Source organism: Salvelinus namaycush, chromosome 18 (genome assembly GCF_016432855.1).
Source record: "Salvelinus namaycush isolate Seneca chromosome 18, SaNama_1.0, whole genome shotgun sequence".
Taxonomy (NCBI): domain Eukaryota; kingdom Metazoa; phylum Chordata; class Actinopteri; order Salmoniformes; family Salmonidae; genus Salvelinus; species Salvelinus namaycush.
Window position 1 is genome coordinate 29,275,618 of NC_052324.1, and position 12,157 is coordinate 29,287,774.

A 12,157-nucleotide genomic window follows, 5' to 3' on the forward strand; every position below is an offset into this window, starting at 1 on the left:
GATTGGAGGATATTTCTGTAATTCAGTGATATTTATTTCCATAGTAATTTGTTATGGATCCATAACTAAATAAGCATCGGCATTTTGAAAGAGTATTTTTATCATTATTTTATTAATGAATGCATAAAGATGCCATTATTAGTTACATTGTTTTAGTTTGACTGCCGACTGGCACTAAGAACAGAACAGCGGGAACGTTTCCCTAGTCAGTGCCATTTATTAGTGCAATGCCCCTTAAATTGTTGCCAGTGTGGCGGGGTTGGGGTCCACCCCCTCCCCCTTCCTCCTCCTCCCTTCCCCATTGGCTAGGTCGGTCTTCTGTGCGCGGCTCTGCGGCCCATCCCGTGCCCCCTGCCCTCATGCCTTGAACCTCGCGCACTTTCAGTGGATACAGCTGGAGAACTGCAAGGAAGTCCCATTGTGCGCCACTCGGGAGCCATGACCAATATATATTGTCCTGCTAATTACAGGGTTAATAATATATCTGTGAGAATATCCAACAGGCTTTCATATAATTCTAAATTAATAATAATAATAATCGCTTTGTTTAAAAAATAACAATATTTTGGAGATTTTGTTTTCAAATAAAATGAGTGAGGAAAAAGGCCATTCTTGAACATGGGGTGAGACATTTGTAAATAAAGCTAGTTTGTTATTAAGAATGATTTATTTCTGTTTTTAGAGGGAGAAAAACCAAAAACCTACAATCATCTCATGGGTCTCCCAGTCGAGGGCGGCACGGTATTGAACCAGCATCTGTAGCTACACAGCTTGCACTGTTCTTAGACCGTTGCGCCACTCAGGCGCTGTACAATGTGACCGGTCGGGAGTGGCCTACAGTACTACAGTAAGAGCAATATAATCCTAATAAAATAATAAAAACCTTAGTGTAACAACAGTTTTAGTAAGTAATACTGAAGTCTTGCGCTGGTCTGGAGCAATGAAGTGGTGATGCAGGGTATCGTACTAAACCACAAATTACCTCTAAGTTCCACGGCGTAAGCTCGCAACTTTTAAAGGAGGAACCACTGTACAAAGCTCTCCCTTGCCCTCCATTTGGCAAATCTGACCATAACTCTATCCTCCTGATTCCTGCTTACAAGCAAAAACTAGAGCAGGAAGTACTAGTGACTCACTCAATAAGGAAGTGGTCAGATGATGCAGATGCTAAGCTACAGGACTGTTTTACTAGCACAGACTGGACTATGTTCTGGGATTCTTCCGATTCCATTGAGGAGTACCCCACATCAGTCACTGGCTTCATAAATAAGTGCATCGATGACGTCGTCCCCACAGTGACTGTACGTACATACCCCAACCAGAAGCCATGGATTACAGGCAAGATGGATTGCAGGCAACAAAAAACACAGCATGATGCTGCCACAACCATGCTTCACTGTAGAGATGGTGACAGGTGTCCTCCAGATGTGACGCTTGACATTCAGGCCAAACAGTTCAATCTTGGTTTCATTAGACCAGAGAATCTTGTTTCTCATGGTCTGAGAGTCCTTTAGGTTCATTTTGGCACACTCCAAGCGGGCTGTAATGTTCCTTTTACTGAGGAGTGGCTTCCATCTGGCAACTCTACCATAAAGGCCTGATTGGAGGAGTGATGCATCAATGGTTGTTCTTCTGGAAGGTTCTCCCATCTCCTCAGAGGAGCTCTAGAGCTGTGTCAGAGTGACAATCGGGTTCTTGGTCACCTCCCTGACCAAGGCCCTTCTCCCCCGATTGCTCAGTTTGGCCGGGCGGCCAGCTCTAGGAAGAGTCTTGGTGGTTCCAACTTTTTCCATTTAAGAGTGATGGAGGCCACTGTGTTCTTGGGGACCTTCAATGCTGCGGAAGTGTTTTGGTACCCTTCCCCAGATCTGTGCTTCGACACAATCCTGTCTCGGAGCTCCTTCGACCTCATGGCTTGGGTTTTGCTCTGACATGCACTGTCAACTGTGGGATGTTATCTAGACAGGCGTGTGCCTTTCCAAATCATGTCCAATCAATTGAATTTACCACAGGTGGACGCCAATCAAGTTGTAGAAACATCTCAAGGATGATCAATGGAAACAGGATGCACCTGAGCTCAATTTCGAGTCTCATAGTGAAGTGTCTGAATACTTATGTAAATAAGGTATTTCTGTTTATTAAATTAGCAAACATTTCTAAAAGCCTGTTTTTTGCTTTTCATTATGGGGTATTGTGTGTAGATTGCTGGGATTTTTTACATAAAAAAAAAATCCATTTTAGAATAAGGTTGTAACGTAACGATGTGGAAAAAGTCAAGGGGTCTGAATACATTTACATTTACATTTAAGTCATTTAGCAGACGCTCTTATCCAGAGCGACTTACAAATTGGAAAGTTCATACATATTCATCCTGGTCCCCCCGTGGGGAATGAACCCACAACCCTGGCGTTGCAAGCGCCATGCTCTACCAACTGAGCCACACGGGACCACAATACTTTCCGAAGGCACTGTAGCTTTTTTGTTGCAGATTTATCAATGATTTATCAACAGCTGTAGCAAGTTGTCCTGCATAGGAAGTCCTCACTGGTACCCTAATTTATAGAAATACCCATATAGGCTAGTAACACTTGGCCTGGCTAGCAGTTTAGTTTGGGCTAATGTGGACTGGTCACTGGTGTGGGATTTTTCCATTTGTCCTAGAGAGTAGTAGGCTAATATTAGGGCTGGGAATTGCGAGGGACCTCGAAACGATATTATCACGATATTTAGGTGCTGATACGATATGTATTGTGATTCTATATGTATTGCAGCTCAATACTGCGATTTTGTTTTTTCCAAACGTATTGCTCACTATATGTCTGCTGCAAAGATGAGAGAGCATGAGAAAATCAGTCATGGAAATAAGTGCTCAAAACATGTTGCCTCACTATTTAAACAGAAGATGAAGAGCTACTACCTTGCAAAAAAAATTATCGATACTTGGAGTCAAAGTATTAATATCGTGATATGCAACTATCGACCCCCCCCCCCCCCCCCCCATCCCGCATCACTAGCTAATATAGTGTTTAGCCTGGCCACAGGTCTAACAGTACCATTTTTATTTTTTTACACTGTTTGGACTCAGGCGACCTGCAAAAACGTTTAGGTGGCTCGCCCAAGGATTACAATGGCAGGAAAGAGTGGCTGAGGAGTTTTAAATACTGTTGTTGGAGCTGTGCTTCGCCATGTAGTTGTATACAACCAACCACATTGTTTCACTCCCGGAAGTGCAGCTTCAGAGGCTGGAGAGCTTTGTTACTGACTGAGCCAGGATATTCTTCTCCTCTCGTTCACTTTATCTCACCCTTGTCCTCTTTTTCTTGCTTGGTTTCTCTCTTTCCTCCCACCTCTCTCCTCATTTGCTTATGTAATAATACACTTTTCCTCTTATTTTCATCTGTGATTTGAAACGCCCACAATGGTGTGTCAGTAAAGCCTTCCCAGCCTTGTATCTGTGTATGTACACTCTTGCGTTTCCCCTCTCCTCCACTACTTGAGCGCTAGCCAGTACAGAAGGCCGGCCCTCTCTCCAACCCATGCAACCAACTCTCATCAAGTGCTCACTGTGATCAGGCGGACATGGCATGGTGTGCTGTTATCTCTATCAGCCACCCACACAAAGCCCTCTGTGCCTCCAGTCACACCGCCTCTATTCCAGATTGGGATTTGTTATTGTTTTTTTTTGGCGAGGGCAGGCCCTGGTTGTGTTTGTCCTGTAGTCCCCTGGGCCAGTTCAGTAGCCACAGTGCTGCAGTGTGTAGAATGTGGCCGTGGCACTGTTCCAAGATGGTGGATTAATGTCAGGTAGCGTTAGTGCAGAAGTATGCCGATCTGACACAGCGGATCTGACTGGTGTGCCGATTTGACACACCACTCAGATTCTTCATGCCTGTTGCACTAATTTCCCACTTTCCCAGGCCATTATGGCTCAGCATGGCAGCATTGGACCAACTGATATCTAGGCCTGTATTCACAGTGTCTCCAGAATAGGAGTGCTGATCTAGAATAATAGTGAAGACATCAAAACTATGAAATAACACATATGGAATCATGTAGTAACCAAAAACGTGTTAAACACATTAAAATATATTTTAGATTCTTAAAAGTAGCCACCCTTTGCCTTGATGACAGCTTTGCACACTCTTGGCATTCTCTCAACCAGCTTCACCTGGAATGCTTTTCCAACAGTCTTGAAGGAGTTCCCACATATGCTGAGCACGTGTTGGCTGCTTTTCCTTCACTCTGCGGTCCAACTAATCCCAAACCATCTCAATTGGGTTGAGGTCGGGTGATTGTGGAGTTCAGGTCATCTGATGCAGCACTCCATCACTCTCCTTGGTCAAATTGCCCTTATATAGCCTGGAGGTGTGTTGGGTCATTTTCCCTACTACAATGTAGAAAATAGTAAAAATAAAGAAAAACCCTTGAATGAGTAGGTATGTCTAAACTTTTGACTGGTACTGTACATGTAGAGTTGCTTTTTCTGTGTCTGTCAACATCCTCTCATGTTTCCTTTGATATCAGAAAGCCATTGATTTGCCATAATACAGTTTGCTGTAATAAAATGTCCTTATGTACCGTAGAATCTTGGCATTCACCAGCAGGGTTTTGTTGAAGAATCACATCATTTTATAATTTTAGCAAATCCTCCTTAGCAAGACTGTAGAACAAACAAAGGACCTTACAATGAATGGCAGATGCAAGGAACTGTTCATTCTGCAATAAAACTCTACAATGAAGTTAAAGTGAGAGTTCACCCAAATTACAAATGTACGTATTGGTTTCCCTACCCTGTAAGCAGTCTATGGACAAGATATGACAACAATCCATGCTTTATTTTAGTTTCCCTGACACTGTTTCCACATGCTACCATTTTAGCATTTGTGGCACAAATCCCATTCAAGTCATGGGACCGGTATTAGCATTTTTCCATGCATCATGTTTAAATCCTCTAAGTGACTTTGTTGATCTTCACAATCAATTTGACATACTTTCTGATGATTTGGACATGATGTGTGGAAAATTATAATATCGGTCCCATGACTTGAATGGGATTTGTGCAACAAATGTTAGCATGTGGAAATGATGCCAAGGAATCTAAACCAAAGTCATACCTTGCCCATAGACTGCTTAAAGGGTAAGGAAACCAATGTGTCATTTTGTAATTTGGGTGAAATATCCATTTAAATGAATCAATCAACATGATGGGGTACCATGGCATGGACTGACTTGCCATAATAACGTCATGTTTGTTGTGGTTGTCCACACAGAGACAGTAAGTGCTGACAGAGGAGAGGGAATGGTGTGTTTGTTGGGTTGACACGTTTTGGGGCAGAGTGTTGTCTCTGCTGTGGTGGTTCAGCCTACAGACAGACGTTGACTTGTCATTAGTGGTTGCATGGAGGAGGGTAGGCCTGATGGAATGAGCAGGACAGAGGAGGCCTGATGGAATGAGCAGGACAGAGGAGGCCTGATGGAATGAGCAGGACAGAGGAGGCCTGATGGAGTGAGAAGGATGGAGGAGGGGAGGCCTGTTTAAAAAAAAATATATATATTATCATGAATGAAGTTGGACTTTACTGTGATTTTAATAATAACCTCTAACACCTTGTGTGTGTTGAACATCCCCCCCACACATTTGACAAGGAACTCACTTGTGAAACAAATCTTACTGTAACATTTTATAGGGAACTTAACATTATTCTCAACTGACACTTCACTTGCTGCAAGGTTCAACATCTAAATTGGTGGTTTCAGTTCAGCTTTCAAGGGTTTGTATGATTACTGTGGTAACGAACGCAACAGATGCATTCATATTGTAAATTTAAGCGTGATCTCTTCTCTCGCTCTCCCTCTGAGCACATGCATGACAATTTGTCTTACAGGATTTCACTCATCTTGACTCAAGACCCAGAATCACCTATAGGCCTACTGTTGAGTTTGTTGAGGACCAAACCCTTGTTCCCTGCCCCATATACTCCTGAACAGTTTACTCTTATGCCCCAAATAGTCTTCTATTAAACAGTTTACAGAAACCTAATGTATTGCCCAAAGGCATGCCTCTCCAACCCCCCTACACTGGTATGTTGGACAGTGAATGTGGGAGCTGGAACAACGGGCTCTTCTCTCTGGGTCAGTACCAGTCTATTAACACCATAGACCGAGAGGGTTTATCATCCTCAAGCATGTCAGTCAATTTATAGACACATTGACATGTGTTATGTCGGTATACATTGACTGACTGAATGTACAGGTTGATCGTGTAGTCTAATTCCTTAGATTAAGATTAGTGACTGGATGCACAAACCAGCCAGTCATGTGAAATACTGTACAGTCAATATAAACCCAAACCAGCTGATAGTGCTGTTTTGATCTTGGATTTAGAGATTTTGTAACAGTTGTGGGACTCCTTAATGACCCTTCCACCTATGCCTTTCACTGAAGGCTTGATGTAATTTTTGTGACTTGCACGTGCCTCTCCAGGTGTGTTTGTGTGCTCACTTAGTATATTGTGAAATTTAAACCACTGCCACAGTCCTACAATACCTAATCCTTCAATACCATGAAATGTCAGGAAGCAAGGAGGATTCCTGCGGATGCAGACATGGACTTAAATAAAGCTTGTAGCCAACATACAGAAAGGTGGCCAGTTGTTTTTTTTTTTCTTTCTTGGGTGATGACTGATGATTTGGTTTTGTCCTGTGGACCATAAGACCTGAAGTGAATCCCAACAACCACCAGAGGAACGTTCTGAGTTAGCCTAGGTCTACTGCTGGTTTTCCCTTGACCGTGCTGCTCCTTCGGTAGGTGCAGGGAAAGCCAATATTGACTTATGTGGTGCTAGCGTAGGCGGCTTGTCAGTTAGCCTGGTAATGGCTCACATGCTCTTAGATCGCAGATCAACACGGGGCAAGGTGATGGACAGACCAAGGTTCTGTTTGTTTATATATGCTTGTATCCATGACGACAGCTTTCATATTGAGGGAACCGTTAACTTGAAGCCAAGGAATGAGCGGGCAACAGGTTCAAAGTCAGACTTTGGTCCAAACATTTGCGTTTTGTTATCCATAAACTCCTCAAAGATGATGAACATATGAACCTATGATGTTCTGGGATCGGTGTCTCTGCTAGTGTTTACTTGGCCTCACAGTTAGCCTACATAGGCAGGGCGGGACCCTACACCCTTCCTAACAAATCATCCAAAGGAAACGCTGGTATATGTTTCTATACAAATAACCCTGTGTTATTCTGTTGTGATATCAGTGTCTCTTCCCTATTGCTCCATATGAATGACTGGAGAGCTGTTGCCATTTTGTTGTGAGATCAGTTTCTGTTCCAGTCGTCTCCATATAAATGACTGAACAGATGTTGTCATCATTAGAATCAGCAGAACGGGCATCCCCATTCAGTTCAATTATGCCATAATGGGTGGACTGGTGGCCATTATTAGTGTCCCCATAGGAGCAAAGCAGGAAGTATATATTTTGTTCCTTTTCTGAGATCAGTGTTTGTGTGTATACCCAGGTGGATGGAGGCGTGTGTAGAGGAGGAGCTGCCCTCCACCACAGATCTGGAGGAGGGTCTGAGGAACGGAGTCTACCTTGGAAAACTGGCCAAGTTCTTTGCTCCCAAGATGGTGTCTGAGAAGAAGATCTATGACAGGGACCAGGCCCGCTACAAGGTGACCTTTGTCCTCATATTGGAAAGATCTGGTACTGCAGGATACTCTAAGTAAATTGACACTTTTTCAGACTATGAATTGAACTAGGCTACAGAGTAAAACTGTCACAGACACAGGATCACAACTGGGTGGCAGTCGGCGCTATCTAGTTCCTCCTCCCCCATACCCCACCTTTATCTAGTTCCTCTCCCCCCACACCCCACCTCTATCTAGTTCCTCTCCTCTCCCCCCCACACCACATCTCTATTAGAGGTCGACCGATTATGATTTTTCAATGCCGATACCGATTATTGGAGGACAAAAAAAGCCGATACCGATTAATCGGCCGATTTATATAATATATACACTATCATACACATATAATATATACAATATCATACACACACACACACACATTTTTGTAATAATGACAATTGCAACAATACTGAATGAACAATGAACACTTATTTTAACTTAATATAATACATAAATACACGCACACAGCTCTGAAGTGACAATGATACTGAAGAGTCTGCTTAGTAGACAAATACTCTCAACTGTTTTTTATATAAAAATAGAGTTTAAGTTACCTGTGATGAATGTTGAAAACAAACTTTAATTTCTATATGCAGGAAATCCTATTTTAATAATGGGCATGGTAAGAATTGACAACCAAAGTGCGAGTCATAACTCCCATGACACCTTCTAGCAAAATCTGAAAAGCGGTTCCTTCATTTATTCCATAGGATATTTTTAGATTCACTTAAAATAAGGTCTGTGTTTCGTGTAGGCTTACATCACCGTGCCAATTTTATAACTGTGTAGATATCCATAGGACAAGGTAACTCTGATCAATATTGGCTAAATATAAGCGAAGATAAAAAAAAATGTAGAGTGGATTTATGAAAATATGTTGACAAATGTTACCTTATCCTAGTGAGATTTACACGGGTATCAAAACGTCGAGGCGGTTTAAGCTTGCACGAAACACAGACCTTATTTGAAGTAGATCAAGACATTCTCTATGGAAGACATGAACGGTAAAATAACGAAGGAACCCCTTTCAAATTCAGCCGCAAGTTATTACAGGAATTATAACGCGTCGACTATTTCTCTCTAAACCATATACCTTTGACTAATCCAGAAACTATCACCTCGAAAACAAAACGTTTATTCCGTTCCGTATTTTATCTAACGGGTGGCATCCATGAGTCTAAATATTCCTGTTACATTGCACAACCTTCAATGTTGTCATAATTACGTAAAGTTCTGCCAAATTAGTTCGCAAAGAGCCAGGCGGCCCAAACTGTTGCATATACCCTGACTCTGCGTGCAATGAACGCAAGAGAAATGACACAATTTCACCTGGTTAATATTGCCTGCTAACCTGGATTTCTTTCAGCAAAATATGCAGGTTTAAAAATATATACTTGTGTATTGATTTTAAGAAAGGCATTGATGTTTATGGTTAAGTACACATTGGAGCAATGATAGTCATTGATTGATTGTTTTTTATAAGATAAGTTTAATGCTAGCTAGCAACTTACCTTAGCTTACTGCATTCGCTAACAGGCAGGCTCCTCGTGGAGTGCAATGTAATCAGGTGTTAAAGCATTGGACTAGTTAACTGTAAGGTTGCAAGATTGGATCCCCCGAGCTGACAAGGTTAAAAATCTGTCGTTCTGCCTCGTTGAAAATAAGAATGTGTTCTTAACTGACTTGCCTAGTTAAATAAAGATTAAATAAAGGTGTAAAAAAAAAATACCGATTACCGATTGTTATGAAAACTTGAAATCTGCCCCGATTTAATCGGCCATTCCGAAATCTAATCTCTATCTAGTTCCTCTCCCCCCACACCCCACCTCTATCTAGTTCCTCTCCCCCCACACCCCACCTCTATCTAGTTCCTCTCCCCCCACACCCCACCTCTATCTAGTTCCTCTCCCCCCACACCCCACCTCTATCTAGTTCCTCTCCCCCCACACCCCACCTCTATCTAGTTCCTCTCCCCCCACACCCCACCTCTATCTAGTTCCTCTCCCCCCACACCCCACCTCTATCTAGTTCCTCTCCCCCCACACCCCACCTCTATCTAGTTCCTCTCCCCCCACACCCCACCTCTATCTAGTTCCTCTCCCCCCACACCCCACCTCTATCTAGTTCCTCTCCTCTCTCCCCCACACCACATCTCTATCTAGTTCCTCTCCCCCCACACCCCACCTCTATCTAGTTCCTCGCCTCTCCCCCGCACCTCTCCCCCGCACCTCCATGGCGTCATAAAGGAAATGTCTAATCCCAGATCCAACGCAGACAGCCCCACTTCCTGTCAACCATCTCCCAAGGGACAGAGAGATGCCCCCCCCATGTTAAAAACAGCAGCTGTGCTGACAACACACTCACGCACACACTCTCCTTCATCTTTCCGTGTGCATGCACGTGCACGTCCTTGCATGCGTGCGATTCCTACCAAAAACATGCTATTTCTGATGCACAACAGACTCAGTTGCAGGGATCTAATATTTCTATTTTGTCTGTGTTTGTCTCCAGCACACAGGACTTCACTTCAGACACACAGACAACACAGTGCAATGGCTACGGGCCATGGAGTCTGTAGGGCTGCCTAAGGTACGACTAACACACACACACACACACACACACTGCCCAAGTCCCTCCTACCAGAGGCATACAGTATCAGAACCTTGTAGTAACTGGTGATATCACAAGGCTGAGATGCCTGTTATGGATTTTACTAAGTCAAATGACAGTGGACCAGGTAAATTAAAGCACGCTGTTTGTTCTACTGCATCCTTATGGAACACCTTATTGTCATGCCATGTGATGGTAACACTGGAATTGCTCAGAGATACATGTTTGATGATGATCAATCAATTAATTATTCTGTTTTGGGGAAGCAGTACACTTACCAAAGGAGAATCTTTAGGAGTCGACAGACAACCAATGATATGATACATTGTTTATTCATATGGTTATTATGGCCTCATCTTCTCATTATTGATGGATTAAAATGTTTCGCTATTTGTTTTAATTCAAAATAATGATCAGGGTAGGGGAATAGGTACGACATGCCAGCAACAAACGCTGACACTACACATCCTACATATTGGACCAAATTATGAAAGACAAGAATTGTACATTTGAATTCCGTAAAGTCATTGTGGAAGAGGTGAAAAAAATAATTGTTGTATATCAACAATGACAAGCCACCGGGGTCTGACAATCTGGATGGAAAATTACTGAGGATAATAGACGGTATTGCCACTCCTATTTGCCACATCTTCAATTTAAGCCTATTAGAAAGTGTGTGCTCTCAGGCCTGGAGGGAAACTAAAGTAATTCCGCTACCCAAGAATAGTAAAGCCCCCTTTACAGGCTCAAATAGCCGACCAATCAGACTGTTACAAACCCTTAGTAAACTTCTGGAAAAATTGTGTTTGACCAGATACAATGCTATTTCACAGTAAACATATTGACAACAGACTTTCAGCATGCTTATAGGGAAGGACACTCAACAAGTACTGCACTTACACAAATGACTGAGGATTGGTTGAGCGAAATTGATGATAAATTGATTGGGGGGGGGCTGTCTTGTTAGACTTCAGTGCAGCTTTTGACATTATCGATCATAGTCTGCTGCTGGAAAAACTTGTGTTATGGCTTTACACCCCCTGCTATAATGTGGATAAATAGTTACTTGTCTAACAGAACACAGAGAGTGTTCTTTAATGGAATCCTCTCAAACATAATCCAGGTAGAATCAGGAATTCCCCAGGGTAGCTGGTTAGGCCCCTTGCTTTTAATTTTTTTTTACTGTCCACATGCCACTGGCTTTGAGTAAAGCCAGAATGTCTATGTATGCGGATGACTCAACACTATACACGTCAGCTACTACAGCGACTGAAATGACTGCAACGCTCAACAAAGAGCTGCAGTTAGTTTCAGAGTGGGTGACAAGGAATAAGTTAGCCCTAAATATTTCAAAAACTAAAAGCATTGTATTTGGGACAAAACATTCACTAAACCCTAAACCTCAAGTCAATTTTGTAGTAAATAATGTGGAAATTGAGCAAGTTGAGATGACTAAACTGCTTGGAATAACCCTATATTGTAAACTGTCATGGTCAAAATGTATTGATACAGTAGTAGCTAAGATGGGGAGAAGTCTGTCCATAATAAAGCGATGCTCTGCCTTCTTAACAACACTATCAACAAGGCAGGTCCTACAGGCCCTAGTTTTGTCGCACCTTGACTACTGTTCAGTCGTATGGTCAGGTGCCACAAAAAAGGACAGGAAAATTGGCTCAGAACAGCACGGCTGGCCCTTGGATGTACACAGAGAGCTAATATTAATAATATGCATGTCAATCTCTCCTGGCTCAAAGTGGAGGAGAGATTGACTTCATCACTACTTGTATTTATGAGAGGTATTGACATGTTGAACGCACCGAGCTGTCTGTCTAAACTACTGGCACACAGCTC

General features: G+C 42.7%; 1 protein-coding gene across 3 annotated transcripts in view; it reads left to right on the plus strand.

Moving 5' to 3' along the window:
• The window catches only part of LOC120063334 (ras GTPase-activating-like protein IQGAP1), an 85,539-nt gene that overhangs the window by 24,504 nt on the left and 48,878 nt on the right, over positions 1-12,157 (plus strand). For all 3 annotated transcript variants that reach the window (XM_039013660.1, XM_039013658.1, XM_039013659.1), the window contains exons 3-4: positions 7,525-7,681; positions 10,208-10,285. In XM_039013660.1, the coding sequence (XP_038869588.1) occupies positions 7,525-7,681; positions 10,208-10,285 (235 nt within the window). The remainder of the gene's footprint in view (positions 1-7,524; positions 7,682-10,207; positions 10,286-12,157) is intronic.